This window comes from Leguminivora glycinivorella, chromosome 25, assembly GCF_023078275.1.
Source record: "Leguminivora glycinivorella isolate SPB_JAAS2020 chromosome 25, LegGlyc_1.1, whole genome shotgun sequence".
Lineage (NCBI taxonomy): Eukaryota > Metazoa > Arthropoda > Insecta > Lepidoptera > Tortricidae > Leguminivora > Leguminivora glycinivorella.
Window position 1 is genome coordinate 9,987,890 of NC_062995.1, and position 18,032 is coordinate 10,005,921.

Sequence of the window (18,032 nt, forward strand, 5' to 3'; positions counted from 1 at the left end):
AAATCATAAGGTACTCACCGGTTCCAACTGGTGCCAGGGGTTCGCCGTGTTTTATTTCGTCATCAGTAAATAAGCAAGGATACGAAAACCGAATCCTCTTGCCATCCAATTGGTCAAACTGATGTCTATCGAAATGTTTTTCACACACACGTTTCCTGAGTAATTGGTCTTTTGACAAATTGAGTAAAATAGAATTTGTCGGAACAAGGAAAGACATCCACAAATTCCTTAAGAAATCGTTCTTAGGAAATGCAAAAAGTCGATGAGTCTCATTTGTTGCATTGCAACCACCAACACAACACTTCAGTCTCATGGTGATTTATTATTGCACTAACTAAACCGCAAGGTCCGCAAGCCAATAATAAAGTATTGTATCCAAACAGCAAAGGAGAATTAAGATATTTAGGATCTCAACTCAGCAAAAATGCGAGGAGATACACTAAACACTAGTTTACTCGACTTTGAAATTCGGCACAATAAAGATGTGAAAACTTTTGAAATCCATCATGGCGGGTGCTAAAGAGGGGGCTGGAGTGGCGGGGCGAGGGGAGGGGGCGTCTGAAGCGCCACGGTGGCCGTTTTGGGAGTTTAGCTGTCACAGCCCTGTTTGTAGTCGTATTTGAGTACTTTAGGCTAGCAACATTACATTTAAAAAAATCCATGAAATGTCAATATGACATAAATTTTGTTGACACTACTTGATTCATTCCTTTTAAAATATTTATTCCATGAATTAGCAATTATGAACCTTACTGTCTACTACACAAAGTTGCAAAACAAATCTAAAGTTTTTATTAATACAGACGTAACTATCGTTTATCATATAATATCGTAAATCGTAATGTAAATTTTGCATTAGCAATGTATTTGCAGAATTTTTATATAAATTGATACAGAATTAAGTTTTTTAAATAATTTGTGAATAACCAAAGTGTTATGTGATCAAAATGGATTCGATAAAGCTTGAAGTAGTATCTGAAGAGCTGCAAGCGTGTCGCATATGTTTAGCCACTGATGTTAAGTTATTCGGAATATATGATAACAAACTGGATGAGATATTCAACGAAATTATGGGTGCTACGGTAAGTATTTTATAGTACCTCCATAAAGGCGCGCAACTATAGTTGTACAATAACGATTGGGTAGAATGTATAACATGTAATTAAGTCTTCCGTTTCGAAGAAATTGTTTCACAAATCCCGAAAATACAAAAAAAAGTACTTACATGTTTCTTTGAGTTTTTCTACCATTCATACAATATACTTTCTTCACTGGCTCAGCGACCCAAGAAGGCTCCAAGCCTCCAACACAAGAGATAGCTATTTTTAAATATTTGAAAATCAACACAAACAGCAAAGCTTTACAGTACACTACTATTAGTGCGTTAAAATATCACTATATGTATTGATACCTCTTTATTTATTTATTTATTTAGCCTTCTTTCCACATTTTTGTCTTTCTTCTTTACTCCTCATTTAATTTGTCTTTTAGTTATTTGTGGTCCCTGAAAGGGTAAAGGCCTCCTCCAAGCTTTGCCATTTTTCTCTATTCTGATTGATACCTCTTACAGTACTGTAAATAATATAAATCTTGTAATTACCAAGCAGAGGATTAAATGTAAACCTCTCTTTAAACATTGAGTGGTTTTCAGCTGTCAGTATGGGACGGGCTTCCACAGCATGTCTGCGGCTCCTGCGGGGTGCTTCTACTCAAAAGTAGCGACCTGCGCCACCGCTGCCGGCGCGCAGAGCAGCTGCTGCGACAGTACACACACACGGTAGTTATTACCAATACTATTATACAAGGAGGATCTAGTACCATGGTGGGCTTGAATAACCCGAAAGATGTGTGGTTAAAATGCATTTTTGATGTAAAACCAAGCGAAAAATGTTATATGTCTGGAAAAGAAGCATTATTTTTTGTTTTGTTTTTAATGACCAAAAAAAAATAGTATTGGAGGTTTTTTTTTTGATATTTTTTTGAGTTTACGAAAAACAGTTTTACAGAAAGATGTAATTATCTTTGAATCTAGAAAGCCAGATCCAGATATTTCATCATAGTCTCTAAATATGGTCACTTAAAATCTTTCGGATTATTCAGCCCTACCTATATAGATAGGTTAAACAACAACTTTACCCCCTTATGTGTTTTACTAAGCCAGAACTCAAAATTAAAAGTGCATTCTAAATAGCTTATCAAACCTCCATGTGCTAGCAACCCTAAGAAACACTTCTTGCCGAATTGCATAGTTAATGTGTGGAACTCTCTACCAGAAACTGTTATTAGCGCGCCGTTAGTAAACTGTTTCAAAAATAGACTAGACAATTATATAAGAACTTTGAAAAGTGCATAATAAACACAATTGTATCAAATAAAATAATAAATAATATACATAGAGTGGCCCAAGAATCCCAAGATAGACCCCAATGGAAAGAGCTAGAGGCCTTTGCCATGCGGCAGATAAATGGGTCTCAATAGATAGATAGATACATGGAGATGTATGATCATAAGGTTTAGTGATAACAAGTATTTAATAATATATGTAATGTATGAAGCTAGATATAAAATTGTAGTCCTTAAGTTGATAATAGTTTGTTAGTAAGCGACCAGTTTATAGCCATACGATTAAATAAATAATAATAATATATGTACATTAATATTTCAGATAACAACAGACTTCATTCGAACCATAGACAGAGTAGCCAACAAGCTTACCCTCCATCTCACCATCACCAAACTCGACACAGAAACACAACTTGACACAAAATCTCAACTCGACACAGAAACCCAACTCCATGAACTAAAACTCGACACAGACTTGAAACCGGATGATAAAGACGATACTGACGAAAATGATTCGCAAACATCAGTTTTCTGCGAACCTGAAATATATGTGAACGATGTCAAATATTCAGAAATCGCGACAGACATAGATTTAACCAATCATATGACATTAAGGAAGAGAGTTAAGACTAAAAGAGAAAAAAGATTAAAGAAACGAAACAAAAGAAGGGTTTCAAATGGTTTTTCAGTACGGAAGAAGATTATGTGAAGTTTGAAAGTAAGTATAATATAAAAGTGGTTAAATTGAATGAAGAGGAACAGAGACGGGAGATGGAGGCGAGAAGAGAGTCAGAGAACTATAGACACGCGCATGTGCGGTGCGAGAAGTGTTGTAAGGGGTTCTTGTCTATGATCACGTTTGAGAACCATAACAAAATACATGATCCGGTAAGTGACTTTTCAGTTTCACGCTCAAATGTATTCGCACTAAATGTAATAGCCTAGACATTAATATAAGTATTTAGCTGTAAGATTAGCTTTAGTATTAACAATATTGTGCGCCGCATCGCGGTGATTGTGATGATACCACCCTGACATATCTTTAAGACTGTTGTACCTAACTCACAGTCTGACAATAAACATTTCATTTCATTTCAAATTATGTTTCTTAGATCAAATCAAATTATTTTCATTGAAAATATTTTATTTTGTATTTTTTAAGTAGTCTCACTACTATTATACTGTAAACATTAAATAAATGTCATATACTGTCGAGTACGCTGGTTCGATTCCAGCTTGGAACACTTGGAGGCTTTGGTCACTTTTTCTTTGTATATGACATTTATTTAATGCTTACTAATTATGTTTATTGAGATTTTTAGAAATGTCTTATTGTACTCACAATTCCCGTACATACTTTCTGATTTAGAAGAAAGTTGAAAACTGGACTGTTACATAGTGAAATAGATAGCGCCCGCCAGAAAGTATGCTTCCTAGCGGTGACATACTGATCATTGTTATTTTGTAAATACGTGTAGTACATTTTTTTTAATTAGCGTACAATTGAGTACAATTCTCGTACATCTTTTTGATGTGGCTTTGAATTGAAACATGTCACCGCTAGAAAGTATGACTTGTACTTTTCCAACCATACTGATTTAAACTAACACGATTGGCACTCTTAATTTCTTGTTTGCCCGTGATCACGATTGACGGCCACTTAGGGCCAAATGTAAACTTAAGTGTTACACGACTAAGTCCCGTTTAGTTCTAAAAACTATAACTATTTCAGAGTACAGGCGCGAACGAGTGCCCTCTATGTTTCTCGAGGTACAAGTTCCCTACACATCTGCGACAGCACGTGGTAGAGAGCCACGCGCATAAATATGTGTGCAAAGTGTGCGAGCAGGTCATACGGCGGCGGTAAGTACATGCAAAGAGGATCGAGTGTTATAGAGAGTTACTGTCAAAGTAAAATATGTAATCACAGTGCATAGACTGCCATCTCTCGACACAAGCTTAAAACTTTTGAACCTCAGTTTTGATAATTTGGCCCATATTCATACTCATACTCATTTATTTGTAAAGCCATTTTACACGTCAAGATTTGGTTTAAAAGAATAATATTCATACAACAAAGAAAATAAATAGAAAGATAATTGAAATTGGGTACAAAAAAAAGTTAGGCAACATTCACATTAAAAACGCACAATGCAAGCTAAGAATGCAATTAATAATGTCAATGCATTCTTAGCTTGATATGTGTCAAAATGTCAAATATTAATATTAGCGCCATCTAGCCGAGCGCCCCCGAAAGGTGTAACGCCAACTAGGCCACCGTACCTATTTCTATTTGGTTCTGAGGTTCGTTTTTTTCTTAGACTTTATCCGTCTATACGGAGTGTTTTTGGTACATATTAGAAATATTAGAGTAGAATAGATTCGTTTATTGCATATCACATTACAAGCATGGATGGAGTAGAACATAGAAGTGACAACCTGCAGTCGCGCTCAATGAAAATGCTCCTTGTTACGGAGCGAAACATGTCGAGCGACCTTCGACAATTTTACGCGAGTTACCCGATTTTACATGTCTAATATGTCAGTGTTTTTTGAGAGTTCGATACGTCTACCACTCGTGAATAGCAAGTAGCTAAAGCATGATAAACTCGCAAACCCACATGTGACAATGAGTTTTTTATTCACAAAAAAAAACTTATAATTAACAGTTTATACTCGCCAAACTGTAACGTTTGATGGTAAAGAGGCTAAATGTGAAGGCCAGACACGACACATTCCCTTATGAGTGTACCCGTATTGACCTTACGTATTAATAGGCGAGACGACTAAAAAAAACTATTTAGTTCGTCAGTTAGATTATCAAAAAAATTTGGACACATGTTTTTTTCTTTTTTCTCGTAAACGAAACGCGAAACGACGGTACAGTGCGTTGAAGTTTCGCGTGACGTCACGCCTAGGTACAATTTTTACTTAAACGTGACGTCACAAGCCCCCTCTCCGGAACTATGATGCTCTGAATCTTTTGATTTTTTTATTAATTTGATAAAACGAAAAATATGTGTTCAGTATTTTTGGACGATCTAACTGGCAGACTAAGCAGAATGCCATTATTTTTATGGTGTAGTCATCCCTATTTCAGGAGCGCCGCTATGTTGCACTCTGCTTTCCACGCGGGCAGGACCTTCGAGTGCAAATATTGTGGACGGACCTTCAAGTGAGTGAACTTCACTAATTATACCGGGTGCCCGGTAATTAATGGACAACCTTTTAACCACCAAGAGGGCACCTTATACTGGTCCAGAAAATCGACTTTAAGGTTTAGTAAAAGTCGCCTGGTTTTCGAGATGTTCACACTTTTTAAAATTTTAGGTAGTATTAGAATTTTAAAAAGTGTGAAAATCTCGAAAACCTGGTTTTCGAGATTTTCACAATTTTTTAACATTTTAATACTACCTAAAATTTTAAAAAGTGTGAACATCTCGAAAACCAGGCGACTTTTACTAAACCTTAAAGTCGATTTTCTGGACCAGTATAAGGTGCCCTCTTGGTGGTTAAAAGGTTGTCCATTAATTACCGGGCACCCGGTATTTAGGTCAAACCAAAAGTGAACAGGCATCTTCTGGGCGAGCTCACTCCATCGTAGGCCACGTATCTATTTGGCTAGTCTGTGGCCAAGAGTATAAGCCCATTTATTTTAGCCCATTTATTTTGATGACCAGTCTGACTCATATTCATATCATTTATTGCATATACATGTGTTTACAATGGGCGTTTTTTATATTAGGTCACAACATGCACCCGTCAGGGTATAGCAACATATACTAGATTCTTAACATGCTTATTATAATAAGAATTACATTAATTGCTTATTTCAAATTTAGAGAGCTACTTAAAATATCAATTTTTCATTACATTACACACTCAGTCGGTAGTGACCCTGCCTGCTAAGCCGCGGTCCTGGGTTCGAATCCCGTTATAGAGCATTTATTATGTTTTCTATGTATATAAGTATGTATTTAAGTATGTATATCGTCGCTTAGCACCCATAGTACAAGCTTTGCTTAGTTTAGGGCTAAGTCGATCTGTGTAAGGTGTCCCCAATATTTATTTATTTGTTTATATTTGTTTTATATCATGCAGAAACCTCTACGAGCGATATTACATATTTTTAAATCAAAGGAAAATTGGATAAAGATAAACATACTTTAAAGAAAAATTGGAATAAATCACACCTCTGGCCGGACTCGAACCAGCGACTCTGGCCTTGAGGGAAGGCATGGGTATATTCGCACGCAGCCAGGCCTCCGTGGCGTAGTTGGAAGTGCGATGGCCCCGGCAAGGCCAGAGTCGCAGGTTCGAGTCCTGCCGGAGGTGTGAATTTTTCCATTTTTCCCATTTATATTATTTATAATATAAAAAAGTTACTGTTTGATCTATGAAATCATTCATCCGTTTCATGGTCGTAAGTGATTTTTTTTCAAAAATACAAACTGTATGTTTATCACACGCACAAATATATTTTTTTTAATAATTTTTAGTAAGGTAATTTTCAAGTAATTTAAGAAAATAGGCAAAAAATTACCCCCCGCCCCTTGTCTCCGAAACTACTAAGCGTACAATTTTCAAAAAAATACACGAGATAGTTTTCAATCTATAGATTATAGGAAAACCTATTAGAAATCTACAGTAAAGCGTAAGTCGGACTTAAAATAAAAAAAACTCAAATTACGAACACTCACTGCCGCTGCAAGGAGTTATCAAATTTCTTGAAATTGTGTGAGCGCGTTTGAATATTACATATATATAAACTCATTTCTGTTTCGTTTTGTTCAAAATATCGATACAAAGTATCGGTGTGCAAAAATGACTTAAGTTCCTACTAAAAAGGAGGCGCTTAAACCCTTCTTGTAGTGTTCGGAACCCTTACAACGCGAGTACAACTCGCACTTGGCCGGTTTTTTATTTTATTAAGACTGTATGTTGTAATGTGATATTAAATAAAACTTTCCTATGTCTATGTCTTACCAGGAAATCGTCCACACGATATACTCACATGCGCATCCAACATCCTGGCGAGAACGCGTCCGGCGGTGCCTGCGATGTGTGCGGAGAGACGTTCACTGGAGCCCTAGGGCTCCAGCAGCATAAGACACGGAAACACAACAAGGTGAGACCTGTCTGCTGTAGACAACTGTCTGCTATAGACGACAACTGTCTGCTATAGATGACAACTGTCTGCTATAGACGACTAGTAATAAAAAAAATTACGTTTATTACCATAACACAAAAATAGTACAGCAATTGAAAAAAAAAGGTAGTATGGAAATTCACTTAATCTAGGTACATTTTTCGTGCTTGGTAAAAGGATTCAAGTCTCAACATGCGAGAACGCGTCCGGCGGTGCCTGCGATGTGTCCGGATAGACGTTCACTGGAGCCCTAGGGCTCCAGCAGCATAAGACGAGAAAACACAATAAGGTGAGGTCTCTCTGTTGTCCAAAGAGGAATAAGTAAGGGAAGAGTTGTAACGCCATACATCAGTAAATGCGAGTTATTTGTATAGGCATAGTTAAGTGACATCTAGCGTCAATCACGCGTCAACTAGCGTGAATTATCAGTACTGCTACTTGTCAATAGACGGCGCGACGAACGAATGAATGCACCAATTTTTAGCTAATATTACAATAGTATTAATCAGTATTCTGTTTTCAATTACTTCTGCTTGTAATATAAGTTGTAAACTGTTCTAATATTACATTTTTGGCAGACGAGACACAGTTGCCACTTAGCACACACAGCACACAGTCTAAGCTCATGTGGGTGAACGCGTACCATGCTTGTATGGGTGAGAAACAGGACGACTGGTCGCGTGGCACAGGCGGTTACTGTGAGGTAACCGAGAGCGGGTGGGCGGCTCTTTCTGTGTCCGACATGGAAAAGACAGACATAACAAAAAAAGTTCTGAGGTCCTATAATATTTTTTTCCCCTCACTTGCTCGGAAACACGTATTTTGTCCTTTAATACCAGCGGGTAAAAACACATTTTATGTGTGGGTAAAGTAATATGACCTTGAATATAGGCAAATTTTCTGCTTTAAAATTGATAAAAGTGGGTAAATATAGTAATGAAGATGTTTTACCACCTGTGGAACTACTGGAAGCAGCGATTAAGGCGTCAGGATTCTATTCTCGAACCACTCGCTTCGTTCGTGGTTCAACTATAGAATCCTTTCGCTTGCTCGTTTTTCAATTCCACACTCGGCGTTAAAATACAACTTTGCACTCTTGTATAACAAATAACTATTAATTCTTTGTCTTGCAGCCCGCAGTGCCAGAGCTGAAGTGCAGTATCTGCCAAGTCCAGTTCGCAAGCCTGGACGCCGTCGCGAGACATACTGACACAACTCCTGGCAACGTCTGCGATCCTAGTCTCAAGTTAGTATAACTAAAGACTTACAAACCGACTTTTGTGGTCATATTTATTTATTTAATATTTATTACACAAACAAAATACAATTGTACACAAGGCGAACTTAATGCTATAAGACATTCTCTACCAGTCAATCTTCGGGCAAAACAGAGAAATTGTAGGCGGTGCAACATTAAATATTACACATACATTACATATTCATTTTCATTATTATTACATATTTATTTATTTATTTAATCTTTATTGCACAAAGAAAATACAATTGTACACAAGGCGGACTTAATGCTATAAGGCATTCTCTACCAGTCAACCTTCGGGCAAAACAGAGAAATTGTAGGCGGTGCAACATTAAATTATATTAAGAACAAAATAGTTAAGTTATTTGCACAATATTATTATTAAGCTAACCTATATGTAATATTCGTAATGAACAACTTTTATTTATTTAGGACCAATGCCGAAAACGCGAAAAAAACTTTGGCTTTTCCATAGAAACGAGCGGCATCACGTCAGTCGAAATAAAATGTATGGAACAGAAAAAAATTTTTTTTTTCACGATTCCAGCACTGATCACATAATACATGTTGTTAATTATGACCTCAAAAGTCAGTTTGTAAAATATGGCTGCTCCATTTTATTTCACCATGTATAACTCCGTATAGACAGTAGATAAAGTATGAGAAAAAACGTACATCAAAACCATCAAGAAATAATGTATGGTCGCCTAGATGGCGACACCTTCGGTTGGTTCTTATTGACAAAAAAAATACAAAAAATTGTACTTGTAAAGCTGCTTAATGTTCAGGCCCCATAGCCGAATGGCATTTCTCCGACGCGAAATGAAAACGAAACGCCGCGAAAGCTAGTCTGGCTCTGTCGCGCCAATACCACGAGCGGTAGAGATAGATATATACTAGCGTTTCGTTTCGTGAGCGTTTGTGCCATTCGGCTACGCACCCTGAGCACCTGAACCTGAACGTTCGTTCACTAAAGATATGGAAGTCACATGTTTTCATCTGCGCACGCACGAACGAATGCTTTCTCAGAACTGTGAGTGGCACTAAGTGAAAACGCAGTCTAACAAAAAATAAAAAAATTGATTGTCGGACGGTAGTTTGACGTGACAACGTCAAACATCACAGTAGTAAAGATTAAAGAATGAGATTTTTAAATGCAAGAATTACTTACCTATATTTGCCGCAATTGTTGTATTTAACACATGAAAATCACAATAACATTTCACTTCACATTATAAACATTTAACGGAAACAGTATAGTGTATCTTTTGTGCTAGGCTGATCGAGTGGAAGGGAGATAGATGCAGCACCGATCTGAGCCGATCATGCTTCTCACTCGTTCGTGCCGCTCTCGGAACGGGACAATGAGGCCGTTTTCACATTATCCGATCCGATATCGGATGTAGGAAGGATGTAAAATGTAAGATTTATGCGCTTCCAGGTCTTCATTTATGTATTTAATAGATCATTATTACTAAAAAACGATATAAAACGCAAAAATTGCGGATTTAATGACGATGGCACTCTCCTACAAAAGTTTTTGTCCGAGGCACTATCGAACTGCCGATATCGGCAGGACGCTTCCGACATTTTTGGCATGCCGGACCCCCCGTCAGTTGTCGGCCGATAATATTTGTTTGTGTGCGTATATAATGTATGTATACGTTTGTAGTAGTGTGCGTGACAAAAATGGCGTCTATTAAACAGCTGCTAATGATCGAAATTCAAATTAGTTGACAATTTCCATTGAAAAAAAAAAAGGTTGTAATGCATCGGCCCGAATTGCGGATACTAGTTTTTTCATCTTTTAGTAGATATAGTTGTATGTAAAATTATTTATTTTGCCTGACACCCTGAGTATTTTTATGCTCGTTATTTTAATTTTACAATTTAATATTTAGGATATAGTGCTTATAATTATTAAATATAAAACATTTTTTAAATATTTTTTGACACAAAATTATAATTCATTGATTTGGAACAATGCGTTTTATCGGACCGACATCCGACACTATCGGAAGCGTTTACCGGATGTAGGATGTCGGTCCGACATCCGATATCGGATCGGATAATGTGAAAACGGCCTGACGTCAACTTTTTCGTGCATGCAGCCCGTAGTAACGAGTTATTAGACGTTGTCACGTCAAAATACATACTAAATTATAATTTTAGACGACGTTCCTCTTAGACATAATTAACTATTGCATTGTCCAGAGCGTGCTCCGTGTGTGGCGAAACGTTCCCCGAGGAATCCCGCCTGGCTACACACTGCTCCTCCCACGCCGAGACGCGATACAAGTGCGATGATGTGAGTATTCCTACCATTATAGGGATCATACACATATTGCGTCACACCAAATTTCAAGTTTTTGGACCCCTCCCCCCTCCTATGTCACGCTTTTTTGTATCCCTTTAACATGGATTGTCACATTTAGTATGACCCCCCCCTTACACTGTGACGTAATATATGGATTATTATGGATGACGCCCAAGTTATTTCCGAGCTCATATAACCCGGCAACCTTCAAATCAAGAGTGAACAGGCATCTTCTGGGCGAGCTCACTCCATCGTAGGCCACGTCTTAGCCTTTGGCTAGTCTGTGGCTAAGAGTAAGAACATTTCATCATCATCATCATCCTCCTTGCGTTATCCCGGCATTTGCCGCGGCTCATGGGAGCCTGGGGGCCTGGGGTCCGCTGTGACAACTAATTCCAAGATTTGGCATAGGCACTAGTTTTACGAAAGCGACTGCCATCTGACCTTCCAACCCAAAGGGTGACTAGGCCTTATTGGAATTATTCCGGTTTTCTCACGATGTTTTCCTTCACCGAAAAGCGACTGGCAAATATCAAATGACATTTCGCACATAAGTTCCGAAAAACTCATTGGTACGAGCCGGGGTTCGAACCCGCGACCTCCGGATTGAAAGTCGCACGCTCTTAACCGCTAGGCCACCACCGCTTCAAGAGAACATTTATAATTTAAAAAAAAATGTACATATGGAAAGTCCAAGAGGGGTTCGACACGGTGTTTTTAGTCAAAGGAAATAGTAAATCCGATATACCAAAGAGGATCGAGTATTATAGAGACTGTCGAAGTAAAATTGTAATCACAGTGCATAGACTGCCATCTCTTGACACAAGCTTAAAACTTTTGAACCTCAGTTTTGACAATTTGACCGATATTCTTAACTTGATATGTGTTAAAATGTCAAATATTAATATTAGCGCCATCTAGCTGAGCGTACCCCAAAAGTGTAATGTCATCTAGGCCACCGTACCTTTTTCTGTATGGTACTGAGGTACGTTTTTTTCTTAGACTTTATCTGTATATACGAAGTTATGTATGTCTTTGGATGTACTTAGGATATGTTTAGGAAACTCAACGATAGAGAACGTGAAAAACAATTATATGCCGTAGTGCAAGTTGTTCGCTAGATGTCACTGTTACCCCCGCAAACTGGGTAATGACTTGTCGTAAAATGTATAAGTATTTTTTGATGTCCAAATTTTTCGCTAGATGTCGCTGTACCAGCTGCAAACTGTTTTTTTTTTCAGTGTAACCAACCGTTCGAAACCAAGTCGTCTCTCAGCACCCACATCGACCGCGTCCACTTGAAGATAAAACCACGCTACAAGCTAATATACAAGTACAGTGCGACGCGACGCGCCCAGCTAGACGAATACATGTGCGAAACCTGCGGGAAGGGGTATACGGTGAGACATCTAAATATATATATACGACCATGGTGTATTTAGACGACCGGTCTGGCGCAGTAGTGACCCTGCCTGCTGCGCCGCGGTCCCGGGTTCGAATCCTGGTAAGGGCATTTATTTGTGTGATGAGCACAGATATTTGTTCCTGAGTCATGGATGTTTTCTATGTATATAAGTATTTATATATTATATATATCGTTGTCTGAGTACCCACAACACAAGCCTTCTTGAGCTTACCGTGGGCCTCAGTCAATCTGTGTAACAATGTCCTATAATAATTATTTTATTTAATTATTTATATATAACCTAACCACAAAATTAAAATTTTGAAAAAACCCCCGACCGCGACGTAGTGGACCGATTTTCATGAAACATGGCTATGAACTCTTGACTAACTCAGCTTTCAGACAAAAAAAAAACGAAATCTAAATCGGTTCATCCGTTCGGCTACGATGCCACAGACAGACACACACACACAGACAGACACGTCAAACTTATAACACCCCGTCGTTTTTGCGTCGGGGGTTAAAAAAATGGCCTATTTAATCTTCTATAATTTGTATTGTAGAGTTTCGCGAACCTGAAAACTCACCAGCTGCGTCACACGGGGGAGCGCCCCTTCCCTTGCCCGCAGTGCCCTAAGAGCTTCCTCACCGCCGCTCAAGCCAAGGTTTGGACATACATTAAAATATAAGAATATTATAACGTTAGATATTATATTTGATTATTGTATTTGATTGACATAGATAATTTTATTTCAATTTTTATTGTTTTAAACTATTGGATTGAATTAATGTTACAAATTGTATCAATTTTTGTATTGTAATTTTATCATATCTATGTTCTAATTTTTATACTTATTGATCATTTTATCGAATCGTTTTAAATTTTACACTATGAATTGTTTAATGTTATAATGTGAATTTTATTAATACCTTTTTGAGATGAATATTCCTACATACCTTTTTGGTTTAGTTTAGCTTAAGATTCTATTGATACTGTGTATCCACTACTGCATGGATTTGTCCTTATTTGCAATAAAGCTTTGAGTATTGAAATACCAAACGCCAACAACACAAAGAGACACCAAAGCCCTCCTACGTGTATACTTAATTACTTACAATACGTCTGGTCAACTCTATTGTCAAATTGTGCAAAATAATTCATAATCTGCTGAGGTCGCCGTCATCGAAACTGATGAGGAGGACTAATACATATATATAAGGAATGTTACGGCAATGTTTTACCGCCAGAGTGCAGCACTTTGGCACTGAAGCTTTGGTAGTTTCGTGTGCTCTACCAACCCCTTTATGGGATATAGGCGTGATTGTATGTATGTATGTATACTAGTCTGTGACAGACATAAAGTCCGATGATGATGATGAACCTAATGGTGTAATAATTTTTCAATTTCATTTATTTAAAAACTAACTGAGATCCTTGTTGTTAGTGGGTACATAATTACATAATATCGTATATGTAATGTCCTATAACATTAATTTAATAGTCGATTCCACTTCAGGGCCACAAGGAGCGGGTGCACGCGGGGATAAAGAAGTACCAGTGTGCGCAGTGCCCCAAAACATTTCTGGACAAGAGCTCCGTCTACAAACACAAAGTGGTGAGTTACCCGTGGTCACAGTATAATAAAGAGTACTGTCGTACAGTATGGCCACTCCCGCTCCCGCTGAAAGTGCCGCCCACCCCCTCTCGGTTACCTCACATAGGGTTGTGAATAGAAAAAAAACAAAATGTTTTTTTTCAGAATTGTGAAAAAAAAACATGAAAAAAACCGAGCACCATGGTTTTTTTTTTCTAAATACAATTAACATTCAGTATAAAAACGTTTATTGGGGAATCCCCGATGCTGCGTGTAGCGGTGGTGTTGCCAACAGTAGGTAAATATTGATAACTACCAACTACAGATTTCGTAAATGTTACTTTTATAAGACCAGAAATTAAAGGTATTTAATTAAATTCGTCAATAGTTAACATTAAGTCTAAAAACCCGTATAGAAGTATTAACTACTTTGCAAATTTTGAGATTTCGTACTTTAGAAAAAAAACATACTCCAGAAAAAAAACTGTTTTTTTCACGGTTTTTTTCATGTTTTTTTTTCAAGCCAGAAAAAAAACCGTTTTTTTGCAACCCTAACCTCACACTTACCGCCTGTCACCGCGAACAGTCGACCTGTCTTATTTCACTCGCACAAGCGTGGTACGCGTTCGCCTACACGAGCTTAGTCTGTGTGCGTAGGAACGTTTCTTTCATATATTTGATCGCCAGTGTCCGAGGTGTGCCGTGGTAGTGGTCCAATGGCAAAACCTGGCGTAATAGGGATGACGACTACATAAAAAAATGCATTCTGCTTAATCCGTCAGTTAGATCGTCCAAAAATACTGAACACATATCAATCAATCAAGTTTAATCAACATTTTCGAGATCACAAACTCTGTGATAAGAGAGTCATAATTTTAGAATCCAAATTGTTAATTTTGTATAAAATATCATCTCTCGAATCTTTTTATTTATAATAAATGTGAAATGCAAATAAAGTTCCTCCCATTGGAGCAGCTGGGTTGGGGCCGAGGATATGTTTCGCTTTTCTCTAATTAATGAAAAAATACAAAGATATAGAGCATAAAGGTTCCGGAGTAGGGGCTTGTGACGTCACTTCTAAACAAAAATTGTACCTAGGCGTGACGTCACGCGAAACTTCAACGCACTGCACCGTCGTCATTTTTCGTTTACGAGAAAAAAAAAAATACGTGTCTAAAATTCTTTGATAATTTAAGTGATGGACTGAATAGTTTTTTTTAGTCGTCTCGCCTATTGCTATTTTTTTTTTCATTGGAAAACCTTTTTTTCTTCTAATACTTTAGGTCGGTGAGCTCCATCTTAGACTCTGTCTTGACTTTCCATCAGATGTGACAAGGGTCAATCGCCGATCAGTCTATAATAAAAACCGGCCAAGAGCGTGTCGGGCCACGCTCAGTGTTCCGTAGTTTTTCGTATTTTTCTCAAAAACTACTGAACCTATCAAGTTAAAAACAATTTTCCTAGAAAGTCTTTATAAAGTTCTACTTTTGTGATTTTTTTCATATTTTTTAAACATATGGTTCAAAAGTTAGAGGGGGGACGCACTTTTTTTCCTTTAGGAGCGATTATTTCCGAAAATATTAATATTATCAAAAAACGATCTTAGTAAACCCTTATTTATTTTTAAATACCTATCTAACAATATATCACACGTTGGGGTTGGAATGAAAAAAAATATCAGCCCCCACTTTACATGTAGGGGGGGTACCCTAATAAAACATTTTTTTCCATTTTATATTTTTGCACTTTGTTGGCGTGATTGATATACATATTAGTACCAAATTTCAGCTTTCTAGTGCTTACGGTTACTGAGATTATCCGCGGACGGACGGACGGACGGACAGACAGACATGGCGAAACTATAAGGGTTCCTAGTTGACTACAGAACCCTAATAGTAAGAAATAAAATTATCGATATCGATATCAATGTTTCTAACCCTAAAATTCGTCGCGACAGTATTTTGTTTTGCCGCACATGTTCCGGTCACCGCTGAGGAAATTTTGATTGTGTGAGTGAAATTTAGAACCATGCGGGCGTATCACACCAGTGTGATATAAACTCTATCAAGTCGGTACGTCCTTATGGCACTTCAAAATAGAGCGAAAAGGACGGACTGGTGTGATGTGTGATACGCTTTATCACGCGACCGTGCTTGCCTGATCACTTATTTTCATGATTGTACCTCAATAACTGATTGTTTTTCTAGGTACACACAGGTGAAAAACCATACGAGTGCCAAATCTGCAACAAGACGTTCACGCAATCAGGTTCGTTGTCAACTCACATCAAGTACGTGCATATGAAAGTGAAGCCGCCGCCGCGGCGCCGGCGCGGGCTCGCTGCCAGCGGAGTGTAACATAACCATATTACTGCGAAAGTTGTAACTAAACCTCCACCCCTCACAGCATGTAATAATCATACATCGGGGTTTTGGGAGCGGGAATGAATTTGTGTATTTGTACATACATACATACAATCACGCCTGTATCCCATAAAGGGGTAGGCAGAGCACATGAAACTACTAAAGCTTCAGGGCCACTCTTGGTAAGTAAGGGGCTAAAAGAAAACGAAACTGTGGCATTGCAGTGACAGGTTGCCAGCCTCTCGCCTACACCACAATTTAACCCATATCCCATAGTCGCCTTCTACGACACCCACGGGAAGAAAGGGGGTGGTGAAATTCTTAAGCCGTCACCACACAGGCCATGTATTGCCAGGCCAGGCCATTATATTGGCCAGGTTATGTATTTGTAACTTTAAATATAATTTAAATTACTGAAATATGTATTTAACTATGTAACTGGCTCCAAATGTACGTAGAAATGTTAAAGTAATGTTTATCTTATCTTTTATCGTTTTCACCATTTTTGGGCTAGTGTAAATCATTCCCGCTCCCAAAACCCCGATGTATGATAATAATAGAGAGCTTCCTATACACCGTGTTTTTTTTCTTCGTTTTCATAAATAAATGAATTAATCAGTGGGAGAGACTCTTAAAATTCAAGTCAGTGTCAAGTGATTGACGGCACATGTCAAAACAAATAACATTAGGAAGTGGTAAAGGCTGTCACACACGTGTTCAGTAATTATTATTTATTTTTTAATAACTTGGTAACCGTATGAGTTAAGAAGTTTCCTACAGAAATTAATTGTATTTGATCTAAAGAACCTTCCCTTAAAGTTAACGGAAATCAATGAAAACATGGTGTATAATACTAGAGAGCTTCCTATATATGTGTTTCACCCAATCCAGTCCTTTACCAGCTCGCATCAAGTACATGAAAATTAAGCTCACAAAAACTTAGTCAAAAACATGGAATTAAAAGCTTAGGGCCCGCGCACACGGGCAACTGTTGCCGGCGACTTTTTTGTCGCGACCATGGCTTAGTATGAAAGTGCGCACACGAGGCGACGCAACTTTTCATACAAATACGAAAGTCGCCGAGCAACTGTTGCCTCCGTGTGCGCGGGGCCTTAGCTGTCAAACTTCATATAAAATGTGTAAAAAATCTCCTCCTAATTAAGTATTGGTGTAGAAAAACTAGAAAAAGTATACAATGTAATAAAAGCAAAAAGCAATAGATATAAGCAAATATATCTATGTAGAAAGCTAGTGTGATTTTATTGTGCAATAAAGTTGTAAATAGTTATTTACTCTGTATTTCATTTCATAACTTTCTCTCTCTCACATGACATTTTTTATTTTATTTTATTTATTTTATTAAGAAACAAACGGACCAAACGGTCATATAAAAATGTCTACACTAAAGACGTACAGTTTCTTTAAATAATTATAGATGTGCTAATTGTAATATTATGACATAGTCATTATGTAAAAGCAATACCTTTAATATTTCAATCACAGAATTACAGTTAAACCAGAATGAGTAGTTAGGTCAAAAAGTGTGTCCACATGAGAGAGCATTGTTTGGGCTGGTGTCCCTCTCGCACGTGTGGTCAGTGT

The 18,032-nt window shown here is 37.7% G+C and overlaps 1 protein-coding gene across 1 annotated transcript; it reads left to right on the forward strand.

Annotated features, from left to right (window-relative positions):
- The first annotated feature begins 1,596 nt into the window (after positions 1–1,596).
- Positions 1,597–16,605, forward strand: LOC125239085 (zinc finger protein 708-like). Its single transcript, XM_048146563.1, has 11 exons — positions 1,597–1,777; positions 2,666–3,231; positions 4,076–4,206; positions 5,444–5,518; positions 7,333–7,471; positions 8,626–8,738; positions 10,965–11,058; positions 12,309–12,467; positions 13,036–13,137; positions 13,990–14,088; positions 16,275–16,605. The coding sequence occupies exons 2-11, from the start codon at positions 3,115–3,117 to the stop codon at positions 16,422–16,424; spliced, it is 1,179 nt and encodes a 392-aa protein (XP_048002520.1). The 5' UTR covers positions 1,597–1,777; positions 2,666–3,114; the 3' UTR covers positions 16,425–16,605.
- Positions 16,606–18,032: the final 1,427 nt, after the last annotated feature.